Below are 21225 nucleotides of genomic sequence, written 5' to 3'. Positions count from 1 at the left end.
CTGCACCAAATTCTTCACAATCTAATCTATTTTTTCTATACCACCTTCAAACCAAAAGGGTTCAAAGAGGTTTACAAAAATATAGGAACTATAAAGTTGCACAACAGAATCTAAGAAAATGATTAAAACAATTTTAAAAATGACCAGCATTAAGTAAAAATGTTTTGAAATAATTCAGTTTTAAGACTAACAAAAAGCATAATAAGAAGGCTACTGTATTGTAGCAAGAGAGATTATTCCATGTTTCAACTACCTTATAGGAAAATGACAACACTAATACATTTTTAAATCTTAAAGCTTTAAACGAAGGAAAAATCATTATATGAGTATTTTTCAACCTAGATTCTTCTCTAAATGGAGGCTATTGAAGGTCAAACAAACCTGAGAGAACAGGAGCTGCTAACAGATGAGACCAGGAACTTGTGAGAGACTCTCCATCCGCCTGCTGGAGATAGAGAATACTGACTGACCAAGGAGCATCCCATCCTATAAGACGGTGTAATTCAGCGCTCTCTATCTCCAACTTATGGTAGATGGTCATAACCCACAAGTTTCTGGATTCATCTGCTGCTGATGCTAGGGAATACAGCATTAAGGTCAAGAACAGGCTGATGATCAGAAGCAAACGCGGGCGCTAGAGGCTATTAGCACCATACTGGCACTTGCATTTGCTACCGCCCCATGATCAGAACCCCTGAAACAAGATGCTCATGGGCTCTGATTGCAAGTACCTGCTAAACAGGTATTTTATTATTCCTCCCCAATGATGTTTGGTGTGCTGCATGCGGCAAACCCTATGGCAACTCGGAGCTTGTGTTAGGGTTTGCAGAACATTGGGGAGGAATAGTGAGCCCTGGCCAGCATGCATTTGCATACTGGCAGGCCCCCTCCCCCCACAGGAGCCCCCAGGATGCACTGGGCAGGGCTGGATGCCTCCATTTTCAAGGTGGCACTGGAAGAGGAGGGGGTATGGGGGAGGTCAGGGGGACTGGAGGTCCACCACACCTCCAGCCCCCGTATAGTTGGCTTGGGGTGGGGGTTCGGGGGGAGCACTAGGCCACCAGCATCTTGCATTGCAGAAGGGGTCTGGGGGTCCCACGGACCTCCAGGCCCCAGACAGGTTTGGGCTTCTGACAGCCCAGACCTGAGGCACAATCCTCCTGATCTTTCACCCTATGATCAGACACAACAGTGAGCTTAAATTTGCATGCTATTATCTCTGATCATAGGGGCGGTAAAGCCCCAAATTTTTAGAGCGCTGTTTGGAACAGTGCGGGGCTTTTGATCATGTGCACCAAAATGTATATGCTGCACGGTGGGAGACCCAGGATCACATCCCTATACTGAAAAGGACAAGAAATTTTGCAGAAGGAAGACATATAACAAGGGAGAGATAAATAATAGTACTATCTTAGAATACTACTTGCTGAACTGATTAAATGCAGTTCTAAAGCTAATTCATCCTAATAAGCCTACAGTATTTATAATACTAATAGGTGAAAAAGGGGGAAGGGGCTGGAAAGAGGATGGGAAAACTAATACATAATATGTGGACTACTGCCCTGGGCTCAGTTCTACTGCTCATTACTCAAGACGTCAGAATTCACAGAACTAAATCTCAACAAATACCATGTACCACCTTCTTTTTATAATGAGGTTATGAATTTAAAAAAGGTTGTGTGCTGAGTTCAAGCCTGGTGATTTGCATTGCTGGTGGAAGGTGGGAGTGGGGCGCTCCCTTTATAATTTAAGGTCACTACAGTGAACTGCCATAGAACGGTAAGAGTTTAAAAAATGTTAGGAAGCATGCCCCTTGCCATGCATCAAACACATCCTTCCCATCTATGAGAGCAACAGTACACAAAGGAATGCTAGCCAACACACACAGTAATATACCTATACCTTGTGAAATATATATATTTTTAATCATAGTAACATTCTTCAATTGTATATGAGCTATATAAGAAAACTGACATCCTACACTACTGGACTTGAATTCATCCCAGTAAAGGAAGGATAAGTAAAAGAGAAAAAAAAATAGGTTACCTCTTGAGTGGTTGAGGAAGGTAGCACAAAACCTTCAACTGAGAGCCCATGGCACTGTAAGAATAAAGGAAGGAAGATATAGAACACAATTCAGATGACAACATGCATACAAGTATGTATATGTGAACTGGCTTCTACTGTGCTACATATTCCCTTCAACACTGTCAGACACTTGAGGCTTTCTAGCCACCTTTCAAGTCGTACATGTTTTCCTATGAATATGATGTATGTAGAGCCACAAAAAAGGGAATGGGACACATTGTAAGAAATAGATGGTATATATACTGAAAGACAATCTTCCTTCAAGTGGATTCTGAACAATATACACACATAGAGGTAAGCACTCAGAAGATAGGGGGTAAAGTGAAGTTACGTACCTGCACAGCAAGTGTTCTCCGAGGACAGCAGAATAAATAGCCTTACATGTGATGAAGCACGTGCAGGAATGCCCTTCAGTTTGTTTACAACAACATTTTAGAACACTGTTTCCCAAGTTGGTCCTGGAGTATCCCTTGCCAGTCAGTTTTCAGGATATCCACAATGAACATGCATGAAAGAGATTTGCATACAATGGAAGCAGTGTATGCAAATCAAAATCGTGCATATTCCTGAAAACCCAACTGGTAAGGGGGTTTTCCAGGACCGACTTAGGAAACACTATTAGAATGCTGCACTGCACAGAGAAGTTCTAAGAGAAGAGGACATTTCTCTGGGTAAGTGACATTATTTTCCTATGTGCTTAGTAACTTAAAGATCGGGTTTAAAAGAGGAACTGTAGGATATTGATAAACACAGAATTTAAAAAAAGCAAACAAACCTTTATTAGCTAGTCTCCATACCCTTCCCCCATAGTTTTAAAACTTGAACTTTCTACCACAGCATTAACGGATAGATTCTAGAAGGCACAGCAGGGCCTACTTCAGTCATCATTCCCACCCATCCCTAGCTCAACTCCTCATTTATAGTCAACCTATAGTCCTCCTAATTAGGACAACAAGAGGAGAGTTCATTAGATTTTTTAATTACTTTTAATTAGTTTCTGAGAAGCAATAAGTAAATAAATTACATACTACACCATATAATGTTAAGGCTCTTTATATTCATCTGATATCCCTAGTACCTTAAGAAGTTTTAATTAAACAACTCTACAATACTAAGATGCAGACAGCAATCCAGCAGCAAGAGGGGTGCTGCCCAGTCTTTTGCATTGAGTGTCACATATATAGTAATCTCAGAGTTGGAGAGGTTATATGCGTGTGCTCGATGCAAAGAGCTCCTAGGTCTCAGAGAATCAGTCCATTCTCTTGAGGCTAGAGTAGCAGACTTGGAGGAGCTGAGGGAGATAGAGAGCTACATAGAGGAGGCCTACAGGGATATTGTAGCGAAGTGCCACCTCCAGTCTGGCAGCCCCTGTGCTGCCTTGGAGAAGGGAAGTCTTCTAAAAGGAGAGCATTACCCTGGTGCAGCTGGAAGTAATCCTGTAGCCATGACCAGCCACCAGGGGATACAATATCCTCTCGCACCGAGGATGTATCTCCAGGAGCTTCTGCCTAGGATGGAAGGGTTAGGATGGCTGTTGTAGTTGGTGATTTATTAGGCATGTAAATAGCTGGGTGGCTGGTAGATGAGAGAATCACCTGGCCACTTGCCTGCCTGGTGCGAAGGTGGCAGACCTCACGTGTCATCTAAATAGGATTGTAGACCATGCTGGGGAGGAGCAGGCTGTCTTGGTACATGTGCGTACCAACAACATAGGAAAACGAGGGAGAGAGGTTCTGGAAGCCAAATTTAAATTCTTAGGTAGAAAGCTCAAATCTGAAGTGCTACCCGTTCCATGCGCAGGGCCCAACAGACAGGCAGAGCTCCAGAGTCTCAATGCATTGATGAGGCGATGGTGCAGGAAGAAGGGTTTTTAGATTTGTAAGGAACTGGGCAACATTCTGGGGAAGGGGGGGGGGGTGCTATTCCAGAATGATGGGTTCCACCTTAACCAGGGTGGGACCAGACTACTGGCATCGGCATTTTAAAAGGAGATACAGCAGCTTTTAAACTAGAACCTAGGGGAAGGCCAATAGTGGTTCAAAAGCACATGGTTCGGAATAAGGTACCTTTCAAAGATATCACCAAAACAGGGAAGATAGGGTATCCTGATAGTGAGGTTGCAATAGAGACTATAGTAGATCAGGTGTCTTTAAATACAAAGCAGACAAAAGATTGCACATTAACACTATCAACGGATGAGCAAGTTGTAAATAGGAACAAACAGCATAGTTTGAAATGCCTATACGAAATGCCAGAAGCCTAAGAAATAAGATGGGAGAGTTAGAATATATTGCACTAAATGAAAAATTAGATATAAGAGACCTAGTGGAAGAAGAATAACCAGTGGGACACTGTCATACCAGGGTACAGATTATATCATAGTGATAGGTGGAGGACAGCATTGTAAGTTAAGGAGGGCCTTGAATCAAATAGATTGAAAATTCTGCAGGAAACAAAAACCATCTTGGAATCCCTATGGATTGAAATTCCATGTGTAAAGGGGGAAAGGATAGTGAAAGCAGTGTACTACCGTCTACCTGGCCAGGATGAACAGAGAGATGTACAAATGAAACTGGGGAACACAATAATAATGGGTAATTTCAACTACCCTGATATGGTCTGGGTAAATGTAACATCAGGGCATGCTAGGGAGGTAAAATTCCTTGACGAAATCAAGGAGTGTTTTATGGAGCAGCTGGTATAGGAGCCAACAACAGGATGAAAAATTCTAGACCTAGTCCTTAGTGGAGTGCATGATCTGGTGCAGGAAGTAATGGTACTGGGGCCGCTTGATAACAGTGATCATAATATGATCAGATTTGATATCGGTTTTGGAGTGAGTACACACAGGAAATCCAATATATTAGCATTTAACTTTAAAAAAAGGAGACCATGATAAATGAAGAACAGTGAAAAAAAACTTAGAGGAGCAGCTGCAAAGGTCAAAACTTTACATCAGGCGTAGATGCTGTTCAAAAATATCATCATGGAAGTCCAGGCCAAATATATTCAATGTATTAGATTGTAAGCTCTTTGAGCAGGGACTGTCTTTCTTCTATGTTTGTGCAGCGCTGCGTATGCCTTGTAGCGCTATAGAAATGCTAAATAGTAGTAGTAGTAGTAGTAGTATTAAAAAAAAGGAGGAAAACCAAACGACAGCCGGCATGGTTAAAAATTGAGGTGAACGAAGCTATTAGAGCTAAAAGAGGTGTGGTAGCCGTGTTAGTCCACTTTTAAAGGTAATCAATAGAAATAAAACAAAATAAAACATGGAAAAGAAAATAAGATGATACCTTTTTTATTGGACATAACTTAATACATTTCTTGATTAGCTTTCGAAGGTTGCCCTTCTTCATCAGAGCTAAAAGAAAATCTTTCAGAAAATGGAAGAAGGATCCGACTGAAAATAAGAAGCAGCATAAGGAATGGCAAGCCAAATGCAAAGTGCTAAGAAAGGCAAAGAGGGTCTTTGGAAAAAAAAAAAAAAAAAGACTGCATCGGAGGAAAAAAGACATAGTAAAATTTTTTTTTTAGGTATATTAAAAGCAAGAAGCTGGCAAAAGAATCAGTTGGACTGCTAGATGACTGAGGGGTAACATAGTAACATAATAGATGACGGCAGAAAAAGACCTGCACGGTCCATCTAGTCTGCCCAACAATTTAAACTCATATGTGCTACTTTGTGTGTATACCTGACCTTGATTTGTTTCTGCCATTTTCAGGGCACAGACCTTAGAAGTCTGCCCAGAACAAGGCCCACCTCCCAACCACCAGGCATTCAGAGAAGAAAAAGCCATAGCAGAGAAGTTAAATGAATTCTTTGCTTCAGTCTTCACCGAGGAAGATCTGGGAGAGATACTGGTGCCAGAAATGGTATTCAAATTTGACGAGTCAGAGAAGCTGAATGAAATCTCTCTAAACCTGGACGATGTAATGTTGTAATTTGACAAATTGAAGAGCAGCAAATAGCCTGGACCGGATGATATTCATTCCAGAGTACAGATAGAATTGAAACATAAATTTGCAGAACTATTGTTATTAATATTTAACTTATCTTTAAAATCAATGATGGTACCGAAGATTGGCGGGTGGCCAGTGTAACACAGATTTTTTTTTTTTAAAGATTACAGAGGTGATCTGGAAATTATAGACTGGTGAGCCTGTCAGTGCCGGGCAAAATGGTAGAGACTATTATAAAGAACAAAATTGAAGAGCATATTCAAAAGAATGGATTAATGAGACGTGGAGGGGCATTTTCAAAAGAAACATCTAAGTCAGAATTTGGAAGTTTTACAAAGACGTCCAAATTCTGAACCGGGAAGAAGGTCATTTTCAAAAAAGATGGACATCCATCTTTTGTGTTTGAAAATACTATGGATGTCCTGTGATTTGGACGTTTTGCGATTTGGATGTCTTTGATTTTTGGCCATTTTTAGAAAAAAAAACAAACATCCAAGTGTAAAATGTCCAAAATCAAGCCATTGGAATGTAGGAGGAGCCAGCATTTTTAGTAGACTGGTCCCCCTGACATCCCAGGACACCAATAGGGCACCCTAGGGGGCACTGCAGTGGACTTCATAAAATGCTCCCAGGTACACATCTCATCATTGCTCCCTTACTTTGTGTGCTGAACCCCCCCAACCCCACTCCCCCCAACTGTACACCACTACCATAGCCCTTGCGGTACACTGGGTTTCTGGCGAGTTTTGGAGGGCTCGCAGTTTCCTCCACAAGTGTAACATAATGGGGGGTGGGGAATGGGCCTTGGTCCACCTGTCTGAAATGCACTGCACCTACTACTAAACTACTCCAGGGACCTGCATGCTGCTGTCATGGACCTGAGTATGACATCTGAGGCTGGCAAGTAATGTTCTTCAACACTCTTTTTGGGGGTGGGAGGGGGTTAGTGACCACTGGGGGAGTCAGGGGAGGTCATCCCTGATTCCCTCCAGTGGTCATTTGGGGCAACGTTTTGTGCCTTATTCGTAAGAAAAACAGGTCTAGCTCAAAACGTTGAAGTTTTTAGTGCTGGACGTTTTTGCTTTGTTCCCTTATGGCTGAAAGACATCTAAGTCTTAGGAACGCCCAAGTCCCGCCCTGAACACACCCCTGATACGCTCCCTTGAGATTTGGATGTCCTTCTGACGGACTTCGGAGAAAGACGTCCAAAATGAGGTTTCGATTATACCGATTTGGACATTTCTGTGAGATGGACATCCAAATGCTGATTTATGTCACTTTTTGGACGTCCATCTCTTTCAAAAATGAGTCTGAAAGTCAACATGGATTTAGTGAAGGGAAATCTTGCCTCACCAATCTACTACATTTCTTTGAAGGGGTGAAGAAACATGTGGATAAAGGTGAGCCAGTGGATATTGTGCATCTGGATTTTCAAAAGGCATTTGAAAAAGTTCCTCATGAAAAACTCTAGCGGAAATTGGAGAGTCATGGGATAGGAGGTAGTGTCGTATTGCGGATTAAAAACTGGTTAAAAGATAGAAAACAGAGAGTAGGATTAAAAACTGGTTAAAAGAAAACAGAGTAGGATTAAATGGTCAGTATTATCAATGGAGAAGGGTAGACAGTGAGGTTCCCCAGAGGTCTGTGCTGGGACCGCTGCTTTTCAACATATTTATAAATGGGAGTACCTAATGAGGTAATTAAATCTGCTGACGATACAAAGTTATTCAAAGTTGATAAATCGCAAGGGGACTGTGAAAAATTACAAGGGGACCTTACAAGACTGGGCATCCAAATGGCAGATGACATTTAATGTAAGCAAGTGCAAAGTAATGCATGTGGGAAAGAGGAAACTGAATTATTGCTACATAATGCAAGGTTCCACATTAGGAGTCACCAACCAGGAAAGGGATCTAGGTGCCTCTGTTCAGTGTGTGGCGGCGACTAAGAAAGCAAATAGAATGTTAGGTATTATTAGGAAAGGAATGGCAAACAAAATGGAGGATGTTATAATGCCTTTGAATCACTCCATTGCAACAACACCTCAAATATTGTGTGGAATTCTGGTCACTGTATCTCAAAAAAGATATAGTGGAATTAGAAAAAATACAGAGAAGGGCACCGGAAATGATAAAGGGGATGGGACGACTTTCCTATGAGGAAAGGCTAAAGGGGATGGGACGACTTTCCTATGAGGAAAGGCTAAAGTGGCAACGGCTCCTTAGCTTGGAGAAAAGACAGCTGAGGGGAGATATGATAGAGGTCTATAAAATAATGAGTGGAGTGGAATGGGTAGACGTGAATCGCTTGTTTACTCTTTCCAAAAATACTAGAACTAGGGGGCACACAATGAAACTACAAAGTAGTAAATTTAAAACAAAACAGAGAAAATATTTCTTCACTCAACATGTAATTAAACTCTAGAATTCGTTGCCAGAGAATGTGGTTAAAAGCAGTTAGCTTAGCGGGGTTTAAAAAAGGTTTGGCTAGCTTCCTAAAAGAAAAGTCCATAAACCTTTATTAAAATGGACTTGGGGAAAATCTACAGCATATTTCTAGGATAAGCAGCATAAAATGTATTGTACTGTTTTGGGATCTTGCCAGGTACTTTTAACCTGGATTGGCCACTGTTGGAAACAGGATGTTGTTGGGCTTGATGGGCCTTCGGTCTTTTCCAGTATGGCAATTCTAATGTTCTTATGTGCATTTTCCCATTTGCCTCTGTTGCGTGGGACCCAGTCAGTCAAGTTGTTAAGCTGATAGAATTCAACTCCAATAAGAGAGGAGGGAGGGTATATAAGGCTATTTTTGCTCCTGTCCTTGGAGAAAGCGAATGCTACATACCTGTAGAAGGTATTCTCCGAGGACAGCAGGCTGATTGTTCTCACTGATGGGTGACGTCCACGGCAGCCCCTCCAATCGGAACACTTTCTAGCAAAGTACTTTGCTAGTACTCGCGCGCCGATGCGCACCGCGCATGCGCGGCCGTCTTCCCGCCCGAACCGGATCGTGCCGGCCAGTCTCATATGTAGCAAAACAAAGAGAAGGGAAGACACAACTCCAGAGGGGAGGCGGGCGGGTTTGTGAGAACAATCAGCCTGCTGTCCTCGGAGAATACCTTCTACAGGTATGTAGCATTCGCTTTCTCCGAGGACAAGCAGGCTGCTTGTTCTCACTGATGGGGTATCCCTAGCCCCCAGGCTCACTCAAAACAACAACCATGGTCAATTGGGCCTCGCAACGGCGAGGACATAACTGAGAATGACCTAAAAAATTTACCAACTAACTGAGAGTGCAGCCTGGACCAGAACAAACATGGGCCTAGGGGGGTGGAGTTGGATTCTAAACCCCGAACAGATTCTGAAGCACTGACTGCCCGAACCAACTGTCGCGTCGGGTATCCTGCTGCAGGCAGTAATGAGATGTGAATGTGTGGACAGATGACCACGTCGCAGCTTTGCAAATCTCTTCAGTAGTGGCGGACTTCAAGTGGGCTACCGACGCTGCCATGGCTCTAACATTATGAGCCGTGACATGACCCTCAAGAGCCAGCCCAGCCTGGGCGTAAGTGAAGGAAATGCAATCTGCTAGCCAATTGGATATGGTGCGTTTTCCCACAGCCACTCCCCTCCTGTTGGGATCAAAAGAAACAAACAATTGGGCGGACTGTCTGTTGGGCTGTGTCCGCTCCAGATAGAAGGCCAATGCTCTCTTGCAGTCCAATGTGTGCAGCTGACGTTCAGCAGAGCAGGAATGAGGACGGGGAAAAAATGTTGGCAAGACAACTGACTGGTTCAGATGGAACTCCGACACAACCTTTGGCAAGAACTTAGGGTGAGTGCGGAGGACTACTCTGTTATGATGAAATTTGGTGTAAGGGGCCTGGGCTACCAGGGCCTGAAGCTCACTGACTCTACGAGCTGAAGTAACTGCCACCAAGAAAATGACCTTCCAGGTCAAGTACTTCAGATGGCAGGAATTCAGTGGCTCAAAAGGAGGTTTCATCAGCTGGGTGAGAACGACATTGAGATCCCATGACACTGTAGGAGGCTTGACAGGGGGCTTTGACAAAAGCAAACCTCTCATGAAGCGAACAACTAAAGGCTGTCCTGAGATCGGCTTACCTTCCACACGGTAATGGTATGCACTGATTGCACTAAGGTGAACCCTTACAGAGTTGGTCTTGAGACCGGACTCAGACAAGTGCAGAAGGTATTCAAGCAGGGTCTGTGTAGGACAAGAGCGAGGATCTAGGGCCTTGCTGTCACAACAGACGGCAAACCTCCTCCACAGAAAGAAGTAACTCCTCTTAGTGGAATCTTTCCTGGAAGCAAGCAAGATGCGGGAGACACCCTCTGACAGACCCAAAGAGGCAAAGTCTACGCTCTCAACATCCAGGCCGTGAGAGCCAGGGACCGGAGGTTGGGATGCAGAAGCGCCCCTTCGTCCTGTGTGATGAGGGTCGGAAAACACTCCAATCTCCACGGTTCTTCGGAGGACAACTCCAGAAGAAGAGGGAACCAGATCTGACGCGGCCAAAAAGGAGCAATCAGAATCATGGTGCCTCGGTCTTGCTTGAGTTTCAACAAAGTCTTCCCCACCAGAGGTATGGGAGGATAAGCATACAGCAGACCCTCCCCCCAGTCCAGGAGGAAGGCATCCGATACCAGTCTGCCGTGGGCCTGAAGCCTGGAACAGAACTGAGGGACTTTGTGGTTGGCTCGAGATGCGAAGAGATCTACCAAGGGGGTGCCCCACACCTGGAAGATCTGTCGCACTACACGGGAATTGAGCGACCACTCATGAGGTTGCATAATCCTGCTCAACCTGTCGACCAGACTGTTGTTTACGCCTGCCAGATATGTGGCTTGGAGCACCGTGCCGTGACGGCGAGCCCAGAGCCACATGCTGACGGCTTCCTGACACAGGGGGCGAGATCCGGTGCCCCCCTGCTTGTTGACGTAATACATGGCAACCTGGTTGTCTGTCTGAATTTGGATAATTTGGTGGGACAGCCGATCTCTGAAAGCCTTCAGAGCGTTCCAGATCGCTCATAACTCCAGAAGATTGATCTGCAGATCGCGTTCCTGGAGGGACCAGCTTCCTTGGGTGTGAAGCCCATCGACATGAGCTCCCCACCCCAGGAGAGACGCATCCGTGGTCAGCACTTTTTGTGGCTGAGGAATTTGGAAAGGACGTCCCAGAGTCAAATTGGACCAAATCGTCCACCAATACAGGGATTTGAGAAAACTCATGGACAGGTGGATCACGTCTTCTAGATCCCCAGCAGCCTGAAACCACTGGGAAGCTAGGGTCCATTGAGCAGATCTCATGTGAAGGCGGGCCATGGGAGTCACATGAACTGTGGAGGCCATGTGGCCCAGCAATCTCAACATCTGCCGAGCTGTGATCTGCTGGGACGCTCGCATCCACGAGACGAGGGACAACAAGTTGTTGGCTCTCGTCTCTGGGAGATAGGCGCGAGCCGTCCGAGAATCCAGCAGAGCTCCTATGAATTCGAGTTTCTGCACTGGGAGAAGATGGGACTTTGGATAATTTATCACAAACCCCAGTAGCTCCAGGAGGCGAATAGTCATCTGCATGGACTGCAGGGCTCCTGCCTCGGATGTGTTCTTCACCAGCCAATCGTCGAGATATGGGAACACGTGTACCCCCAGTCTGCGAAGTGCCGCTGCTACTACAGCCAAGCACTTCGTGAACACTCCGGGCACAGAGGCGAGCCCAAAGGGTAGCACACAGTACTGGAAGTGACGTGTGCCCAACTGAAATCGCAGATACTGTCTGTGAGCTGGCAGTATCGGGATGTGTGTGTAGGCGTCCTTCAAGTCCAGAGAGCATAGCCAATCGTTTTCGTGAATCATGGGGAGAAGGGTGCCCAGGGAAAGCATCCTGAACTTTTCTTTTACCAGATATTTGTTCATGGCCCTTAGGTCTAGGATGGGACACATCCCCCCTGTTTTCTTTTCCACAAGGAAGTACCTGGAATAGAATCCCAGCCCTTCTTGCCCGGATGGCACGGGCTCGACCGCATTGGCGCTGAGAAGGGCGGAGAGTTCCTCTGCAAGTACCTGCTTGTGCTGGAAGCTGTAAGACTGAGCTCCTGGTGGACAACTTGGAGGTTTTGAGGCCAAATTGAGGGTGTATCCTTGCCGGACTATTTGAAGAACCCACTGATCGGAGGTTATGAGAGGCCACCTTTGGTGAAAAGCTTTCAACCTCCCTCCGACTGGCAGGTCGCCCGGCACTGACACTTGGATGTCGGCTATGCTCTGCTGGAGCCAGTCAAAAGCTCGTCCCTTGCTTTTGCTGGGGAGCCGAGGGGCCTTGCTGACTCACACGCTGCTGATGAGAGCGAGCGCGCTGGGGCTTAGCCTGGGCCGCAGGCTGTCGAGAAGGAGGATTGTACCTACGCTTGCCAGAAGAGTAGGGAACAGTCTTCCTTCCCCAAAAAAATCGTCTACCTGTAGAGGTAGAGGCTGAAGGCTGCCGGCGGGAGAACTTGTCGAATGCGGTGTCCCGCTGGTGGAGCTGCTCTACCACCTGCTCGACTTTTTCTCAAAAAATATTATCCGCACGGCAAGGTGAGTCCGCAATCCGCTGCTGGATTCTATTCTCCAGGTCGGAGGCACGCAGCCATGAGAGTCTGCGCATCACCACACCTTGAGCAGCAGCCCTGGACGCAACATCAAAGGTGTCATACACCCCTCTGGCCAGGAATTTTCTGCATGCCTTCAGCTGCCTGACCACCTCCTGAAATGTCTTGGCTTGCTCAGGGGGGAGCTTGTCCACCAAGCCCGCCAACTGCCGCACATTGTTCCGCATGTGTATGCTCGTGTAGAGCTGGTAGGACTGGATCTTGGCCACGAGCATAGAAGAATGGTAGGCCTTCCTCCCAAAGGAGTCCAAGGTTCTAGAGTCCTTGCCCGGGGGCGCCGAAGCATGCTCTCTAGAACTCTTGGCCTTCTTTAGGGCCAAATCCACAACTCCAGAGTCATGAGGCAACTGAGTGCGCATCAGCTCTGGGTCCCCATGGATCCGGTACTGGGACTCGATCTTCTTGGGAATGTGGGGATTACTTAGAGGCTTGGTCCAGTTCGCCAGCAATGTCTTTTTGAGGACATGATGCATGGGTACTGTGGACGCTTCCTTAGGTGGAGAAGGATAGTCCAGGAGCTCAAACATTTCAGCCCTGGGCTCGTCCTCCACAACCACCGGGAAGGGGATGGCCGTAGACATCTCCCGGACAAAGGAAGCGAAAGAGAGGCTCTCAGGAGGAGAAAGCTGTCTTTCAGGAGAGGGAGTGGGATCGGAAGGAAGACCCTCAGACTCCTCGTCAGAGAAATATCTGATGTCTCCTTCCTCTTCCCACGAGGCCTCACCATCGGTGTCAGACACAAGTTCACGGACCTGTGTCTGCAACCGTGCCCGGCTCGACTCCGTGGAACCACGGCCACGGTGGGAGCGTCGAGAGGTAGACTCCCTCGCCCGCACCGGCGAAGCTCCCTCCGCCGACGTAGTCGGGGAGCCTTCCTGGGAGGCTACCGCACTCGGTACCGCAAGCGGCACCGATGTCGGAGACCTCACCCCGGACAATGGGCCAGCCGGCGCCTCGCTCGACGGTACCGGTGGCGCAAGCACCCCTGGTACCGGAGGGGTAGGGCGCAACAGCTCTCCCAGGATCTCTGGGAGAACGGCCCGGAGGCTCTCGTGCAGAGCGGCTGTGGAAAAAGACATGGAAGCCGATGCAGGAGTCGATGTCAAAACCTGTTCCGGGCGTGGAGGCTGTTCCGGGCTGTCCAAAGGGGAGTGCATTGACACCTCTTGAACAGAGGGTGAGCGGTCCTCTCGGTGCCGATGCTTACTGGGTGCCGACTCCCTCGGCGACCCAGAGCTCTCGGTGCCGACAAGGGAAGGGGACCGGTGACGATGCTTCTTCGATTTTTTGGAACGAAACACGTCACCGGAGCTTCCCGGCACCGACGAGGAGGACGTAGAATCCAGCCGTCTCTTCCTCGGGGCTGAGGCCGAAGAGGGTCGGTCTCGGGGGGGCTGTACCACAGGAGCCCTCAGGGTAGGGGGAGACCCACCCGAAGGCTCACCGCCACCAGCAGGGGAATGGACAGCCCTCACCTGCACTCCAGATGAAGCACCACCGTCCGACGACATCAGCAGACGAGGAGGTCTCGATACCACCGACGCCGACGCAGCCCTCCGATGTCGCCCCGATGCAGAGGGCCGATGCCTCGATGCACTCGATGCAATCGGGGGCGAGGATGAAGGTCCGGGCGCAGACGACGTCGAAGCAGTCGATACTCCCGGTGCCGATGCCGACGAAGAGCCCGAGAACAAAATGTTCCACTGGGCTAATCTCGCTACCTGAGTCCGCTTTTGTAAAAGGGAACACAGACTACAGGCCTGAGGGCGGTGCCCAGCCCCCAGACACTGAAGACACGACGCGTGCCTGTCAGTGAGCGAGATTACCCGGGCGCACTGGGTGCACTTCTTGAAGCCGCTGGAAGACTTCGATGTCATGGGCGGAAAAATCGCGCCGGCGAGATCAAAACTCGAAATGGCGAAAATGGCACCACAAAAATAGGGGGAAGAAAAACTTCGACAGAGGCCTAAATAGGGCCTACCCCGACGACGAAAGAAAACTTACCAGGGCAAAAACTCGAAGTATGGGAAGGGAGAAAACCATAAAGGCCTCCTCCCGACACCTTTTTTTAAATTTTTTTTTTGAAGAACGAAGTCGATAAACGACGCGCGAGGTCAACTTTGGGGCGCGAACGGCTAAACACGACCGTACCGAGCGCGGACAAAAGAAGACTGGCCGGCACGAGCCGGTTCGGGCGAGAAGACGGGTGCGCATCGGCGCGCGAGGACTAGCAAAGGACTTTGCTAGAAAGTGTTCCGATTGGAGGGGCTGCCGTGGACGTCACCCATCAGTGAGAACAAGCAGCCTGCTTGTCCTCGGAGAATACCTACTACAGCTAACCTACTTCACTTTCTTTAAGGACAAGCAGGATATAATTGTTTTATATGTGGGACTCCCTGGCTACATACTGCCTTCAACAAAAAAAGTGAAATATGAAGATTGCCCTACAAGCAGCAAGGATTAATAAACAGACCTAACTGCAAATAAGAACTCATTTTTTTGAAAGGCAATGAGGAGACATTTTGATATGATGTCTAAATCTGGTGTTGGATGTTTTGCCAAGAACATTCTAAAATCCAGTAGCAAACATGGCTATTTTCAAACCAGAAAAACATCCAATGTTTTGTTTTGAAAATGGCCATTTGCTAGACATTTTGTGCTCAGTGCATCTATCTTTTTTTATTTTTTTTATTTTTTATCATTTATTTATTAGATTTTCAAAACTTAAACAGGTTACATCTGTTAAGTGAAATACAGCCAAAAAATGTTTTCAAATCAATAAGTAATACTATACCAAGATCAATAAGGCTTTCTTAGACCTCGACAATTGGGGGAGGAGTAGGAATTAGTGAAGATTATAAAACATATTTAACAACATTTAACAAAATTATGGCGCCATATTTCTCATTATTTTAATTTCTATCTCTCTACCGCTGTTTTGAGTCATGAAAAGATTTCAGCTGTTCAGGCACATAAAAAACATTTTATCTGACTTAACCTTACTATACATTTAAAGGGATAGGCTAACAGGAAAGTCCCTCCTAATTCTAATGTTCTTGTCTTCATAGAAAGAAACATTTTTCTCCTTTGCTGAGTTGTCTTTGTGACGTCAGGATAAAGCCAAATGTTTTCACCTCCAAAATTATAATTAGCTGATTTAAAATAAAGTCTCTTAATTGAGTTCAGATCTTGCTCAAAAACAAAGGAGACAATCATTGTAGCTCTTTCAGTAACATTATCAAGTGATTGTTCTAATATTGCTGTAATATTGTCCACATCAATATTGCTATTCCCATTATCTTTTCTCATTCCATCTGCATTTTTAATCTTGTTTGGTATATAATATATTTTATTTATTGGCGGTATAGCTTCTTGTGGATATTTTAAATTTTCCTTAAGGAATTGCGTAAATAGTTCTAATGGAGTCGCCCCCAAAAGCTTAGGAAAATTTAGCAGATGGAGATTTAATCTTCTATTATAATTCTCTATTTGTTCTATCTTTCTTCGGATGTCCATATTGTCCTTTGCTACTGTTGCTTTAAACTCTTGTATATGTTCCACTTCGTTTTGTAGGGCAGAAACCTTTGAGGAAAAATCTTGTTTAACCGATTCTACGGTATCTTTCAGTACTTGAATTTTAGAGTTTAAAGCTTTTACCTCTCCTGAAGATTAAAACAAGGTCTTGTCCATTTCAAGTAATTTCAACCAAATCTTCTCTAGACTGGCCTCCGATTCTCTTCCAAAGGACACAAATTGTCTGGTCCCTGGGCCTCAGCGACGTCTGCATCGAGCCAGGCTCCCCGCTGGGTCTACCTACAGACGCACTTATGGAGTCTGTTTGGATTACCTCTCGGCTCGCGGATGTCGCTGGGCACGGAGGAATCGTGGAGATTGGCGGGGGGGGGGGGGGGGGGGAGGGGGACAAAGATGTTTCGTTCCAGCGGAGGATCCGCTTCACCGGGTCCAACCGCAGAGGAATCCACCCCTTTCACCGTTTGAGAAACTATGGGGAAAAAGCGCTCCAGACCTGGTCAAGTCGGCATGGAAGTCACGGTAGGTGAGGGTACTACCCGCAACATTCCTTTTCTCTTAGAATGTGGCATTATTAATTGAGGAAACCTCTCTCCTGATCAAGACTCACTGGAGCAGCTTACAATGCACCCGTTCATGGCGCCATCTTCACAGGCCCCCCCCCCCCCGCCCCCCCGCATCTATCTTTTAGGACCATTTTTGAAAAAAGAAAAAGAAAATCATGCAAGGGAAAAATTGAACAAAAATAAAACATTGGAATGTATGGGGGGCCAGCACTCTTAGTAGATTGTGAAGAAAAGTGAGGCACTGCAATAGACTTGGCATAAAAGGTACCAGGTACATATCTCACTGTTACCCTCTTATATTGTTTAGTGAGCCCTCTAAAAACCTACTATATCCAACTGTACACCATAATACAACTTAGCGAATGATACATACCTGTAGCAGGTGTTCTCCGAGGACAGCAGGCTGATTGTTCTCACGACTGGGTTGACGTCCACGGCAGCCTCCAACAACCGGAACAAAAACTTCACGGGCGGTCCCGCACGCAGGGCACGCCCACCACGCATGCACGGCCGTCTTCCCGCCCGTGCGCGACCGTTCCCGCTCAGTTGAATGACAAGCAAAAGAATGAGTAAAACACAACTCCAAAGGGGAGGAGGGAGGGTAGGTGAGAACAATCAGCCTGCTGTCCTCGGAGAACACTTGCTACAGGTATGTATCATTCGCTTTCTCCGAGGACAAGCAGGCTGCTTGTTCTCACGACTGGGGTATCCCTAGCTCTCAGGCTCACTCAAAACAAGAACCCAGGTCAATTGAACCTCGCAACGGCGAGGGCATAACAGAAAGTGACCTACGAAGAACAACTAACTGAGAGTGCAGCCTGAACAGAATAAAATCGGGTCCTGGAGGGTGGAGTTGGATTCAAACCCCAAACAGATTCTGCAGCACCGACTGCCCGAACCGACTGTCGTGTCGGGTATCCTGCTGGAGGCAGTAATGTGATGTGAATGTGTGGACAGATGACCACGTCGCAGCTTTGCAAATCTCTTCAATAGTGGCTGACTTCAAGTGGGCCACTGACGCTGCCATGGCTCTAACACTATGAGCTGTGACATGACCCTCAAGAGCCAGCCCAGCCTGGGCGTAAGTGAAGGAAATGCAATCTGCTAGCCAACTGGAAATGGTGCGTTTCCCGACAGCGACTCCTTTCCTATTGGGGTCGAAAGAAATAAACAATTGGGCGGACTGTCTGTGGGGCTGTGTCCGCTCCAGATAGAAGGCCGACGCTCGCTTGCAGTCCAATGTGTGCAACTGACGTTCAGCAGGGCGGGTATGTGGTCTGGGAAAGAATGTTGGCAAGACAATTGACTGGTTAAGATGGAACTCCAAAACCACCTTTGGCAGGAACTTAGGTTGAGTGCGGAGTACTACTCTATTATGATGAAATTTGGTATAAGGAGCATGAGCTACCAGGGCTTGCAGCTCACTGACTCTAAGAGCTGAAGTAACTGCCACCAAGAAAATGACCTTCCAGGTCAAGTACTTCAGATGGCAGGAATTCAGTGGCTCAAAAGGAGGTTTCATCAGCTGGGTGAGGATGACGTTGAGATCCCATGACATTGCAGGAGGCTTGACAGGGGGCCTTGACAAAAGCAAGCCTCTCATGAATCGAACGACTAAAGGCTCTCCAGAGATGGCTTTACCCTCTACACGGTAATGGTAAGCACTAATCGCACTAAGGTGATTCCTTACTGAGTTGGTCTTGAGGCCAGACTCTGATAAGTGCAGAAGGTATTCAAGCAGGTTCTGTGCAGGACAAGAACGAGGTTCTAGGGCCTTGCTCTCACACCAAACGACAAACCTCCTCCACTTGAAAAAGTAACTCTTTTTAGTGGAATCCTTTCTAGAGGCAAGCAAGACACGGGAGACACCCTCAGACAAACCCAACGAAGCAAAATCTATGCCCTCAACATCCAGGCCGTGAGAGCCAGAGACTGAAGGTTGGGGTGCAGAAGCTCTCCGTCGTTCTGCGAAATGAGAGTCAGAAAACACTCCAATCTCCACGGTTCTTCGGAGGACAACTCCAGAAGTAGAGGGAACCAGATCTGACGGGGCCAAAAGGGCGCTATCAGAATCATGGTGCCGTGGTCTTGCTTGAGCTTCAGTAAGGTCTTCCCCACCAAAGGTATGGGAGGATAAGCATACAGGAGGCCGGTCCCCCAATGGAGGAGAAAGGCATCCGACGCTAGTCTGCTGTGTGCCTGTAGTCTGGAACAGAACAGAGGCAGCTTGTGGTTGGTCTGAGAGCCGTAAAGGTCCACCGAGGGAGTGCCCCACTCTCGGAAGATCTTGCGTACCACTCTGGAATGGAGCGACCACTCGTGTGGTTGCATGACTCTGCTCAGTCTGTCGGCCAGACAGTTGTTTACGCTTGCCAGGTATGTGGCTTGGAGAAGCATGCCGAACTGGCAGGCCCAACGCCACATCCCGACGGCTTCCTGATACAGGGGGCGAGATCCGGTGCCCCCCTGCTTGTTGATGTAATACATTGCAACCTGATTGTCTGTCCGAATTTGGATGATTTGGTAGGACAGCCGATCTCTGAAGGCCTTCAGTGCATTCCAGACCGCTCGGAGCTCCAGGAAGTTGATCTGCAGATCCTGTTCCTGGAGGGACCACAGCCCCTGGGTGTGAAGCCCATCGACATGAGCTCACCACCCCAGGCGAGATGCATCTGTCGTCAGCACCTTCGTGGGCTGCGGAATTTGGAATGGACGTCCCAGGGTCAAATTGGTCCGAAATGTCCACCAGTGGAGCGAATTGCGGCAACTGAGGGACAGGCGGATGACATCTTCTAGATTCCCGGTAGCTTGGCACCACTGGGAAGCTAGGGTCCATTGAGCAGATCTCATGTGAAGACGAGCCATGGGAGTCACATGAACTGTAGAGGCCATATGACCCAGGAGTCTCAACATCTGCCAAGCTGTGACCTGCTGAGACGCTCTGGTCTGGGAAGCGAGGGACAGGAGGTTGTGGGCCCTCGCCTCGGGAAGAAAGGCCTGAGCCGTCTTTGAATTCAGCAGAGCTCCTATGAATTCCAGAGATTGGACTGGCTGGAGATGGGACTTTGGGTAATTTATCACAAACCCCAGCAGCTCCAGGAGGTGAATAGTGCACTGCATGGACCGGAGAGCCCCTGCCTCCGAGGTGTTTTTGACCAGCCAATCGTCGAGACACGGGAACACGTGCACTCCCAGCTTGCGTAGATACGCCGTGACCACCACGAGGCACTTCGTGAACACCCGTGGGGCAGAGGCGAGCCCAAAGGGCAGCACACAATACTGAAAGTGCCGTGTCCCCAAGCGGAATCTGAGATACTGTCTGTGAGCTGGCAGTATCGGGATGTGAGTGTAAGCGTCCTTTAAATACAGGGAACATAGCCAATCGTCTTTCTGAATCATTGGTAGAAGGGTGCCCAAGGAAAACATCCTGAACTTCTCTTTGACCAGGTATTTGTTCAGGCCTCTCAGGTCTAGGATGGGGCGCATCCCCCCTGTTTTCTTTTCCACAAGGAAGTACCTGGAATAGAATCCCTGCCCTTCCTGCCCTGGTGGCACAGGCTCGACCGCATTGGCGCTGAGAAGGGCGGAGAGTTCCTCTGCAAGTACCTGCCTGTGATGGGAGCTGAAGGATTGGGCTCCCGGTGGGCAATTTGGTGGAGTGGAGGCCAAATTCAGGGCGTATCCGCACCGCACTATTTGGAGAACCCACTGGTCGGAGGTTATCAGAGGCCACCTTTGGTGAAAAGCTTTCAACCTCCCCCCGACCGGCAGGTCGTCCGGTATGGACACTTTGATGGCGGCTATGTTCCCATGGATCCAGTCAAAAGCCCGTCCCCGGCTTTTGCTGTGGAGGTGCAGGGGGCTGCGCTTAGGCGCACACTGTTGACGGGAACGAGCGCGCTGGGACTGTCCCTGTGCCTGAGGAGGCCTTCGGGCCGGCTGGGTGTACCTACGCTTGTTGTAGGCGTAGGGTGCAGCCTGCCTGGCCCGGGAAAAACGTCCACCTGCAGAGGTGGATGCTGAAGGCGCCTGGTGGGAGAGCTTGTCGAGGGCGGTTTCCCGCTGGTTTAGTTGGTCCACCAACTGCTCGACCTTCTCGCCAAAGATATTATCCTCCCGGCAAGGGACATCTGCCAGTCGTTGCTGGGTGCGGTTGTACAGGTCAGAGGCACGCAGTCAGGAGAGTCTGCGCATCACTATACCTTGGGCCGCAGCTCGAGATGCCACATCACAGGTGTCATATATACCCCTGGACAGGAACTTTCTACACGCCTTCAGCTGCCTGACCACCTCCTGAAAAGGCCTGGACTGCTCCGGAGGGAGCTTATCAACCAGGTCCGCCAGTCGCTTCACATTGTTCCGCATGTGAATGCTCGTGTAGAGCTGGTACGACTGGATGCGGGT

The 21225-nt window shown here is 47.8% G+C and overlaps 1 protein-coding gene across 1 annotated transcript in view; it reads right to left on the bottom strand.

Annotated features, from left to right (window-relative positions):
- The window catches only part of PHKA1 (phosphorylase kinase regulatory subunit alpha 1), a 434625-nt gene that overhangs the window by 40640 nt on the left and 372760 nt on the right, over positions 1–21225 (bottom strand). Inside the window, 1 exon segment of the mRNA XM_030210224.1 lies at positions 2047–2100. Within this exon segment, the coding sequence (XP_030066084.1) occupies positions 2047–2100 (54 nt within the window).

The sequence above is a fragment of the Microcaecilia unicolor genome, chromosome 7, assembly GCF_901765095.1.
Source record: "Microcaecilia unicolor chromosome 7, aMicUni1.1, whole genome shotgun sequence".
NCBI classification, from domain to species: Eukaryota; Metazoa; Chordata; class Amphibia; order Gymnophiona; family Siphonopidae; genus Microcaecilia; species Microcaecilia unicolor.
This window is presented reverse-complemented; position numbering and strand designations above follow the sequence as displayed.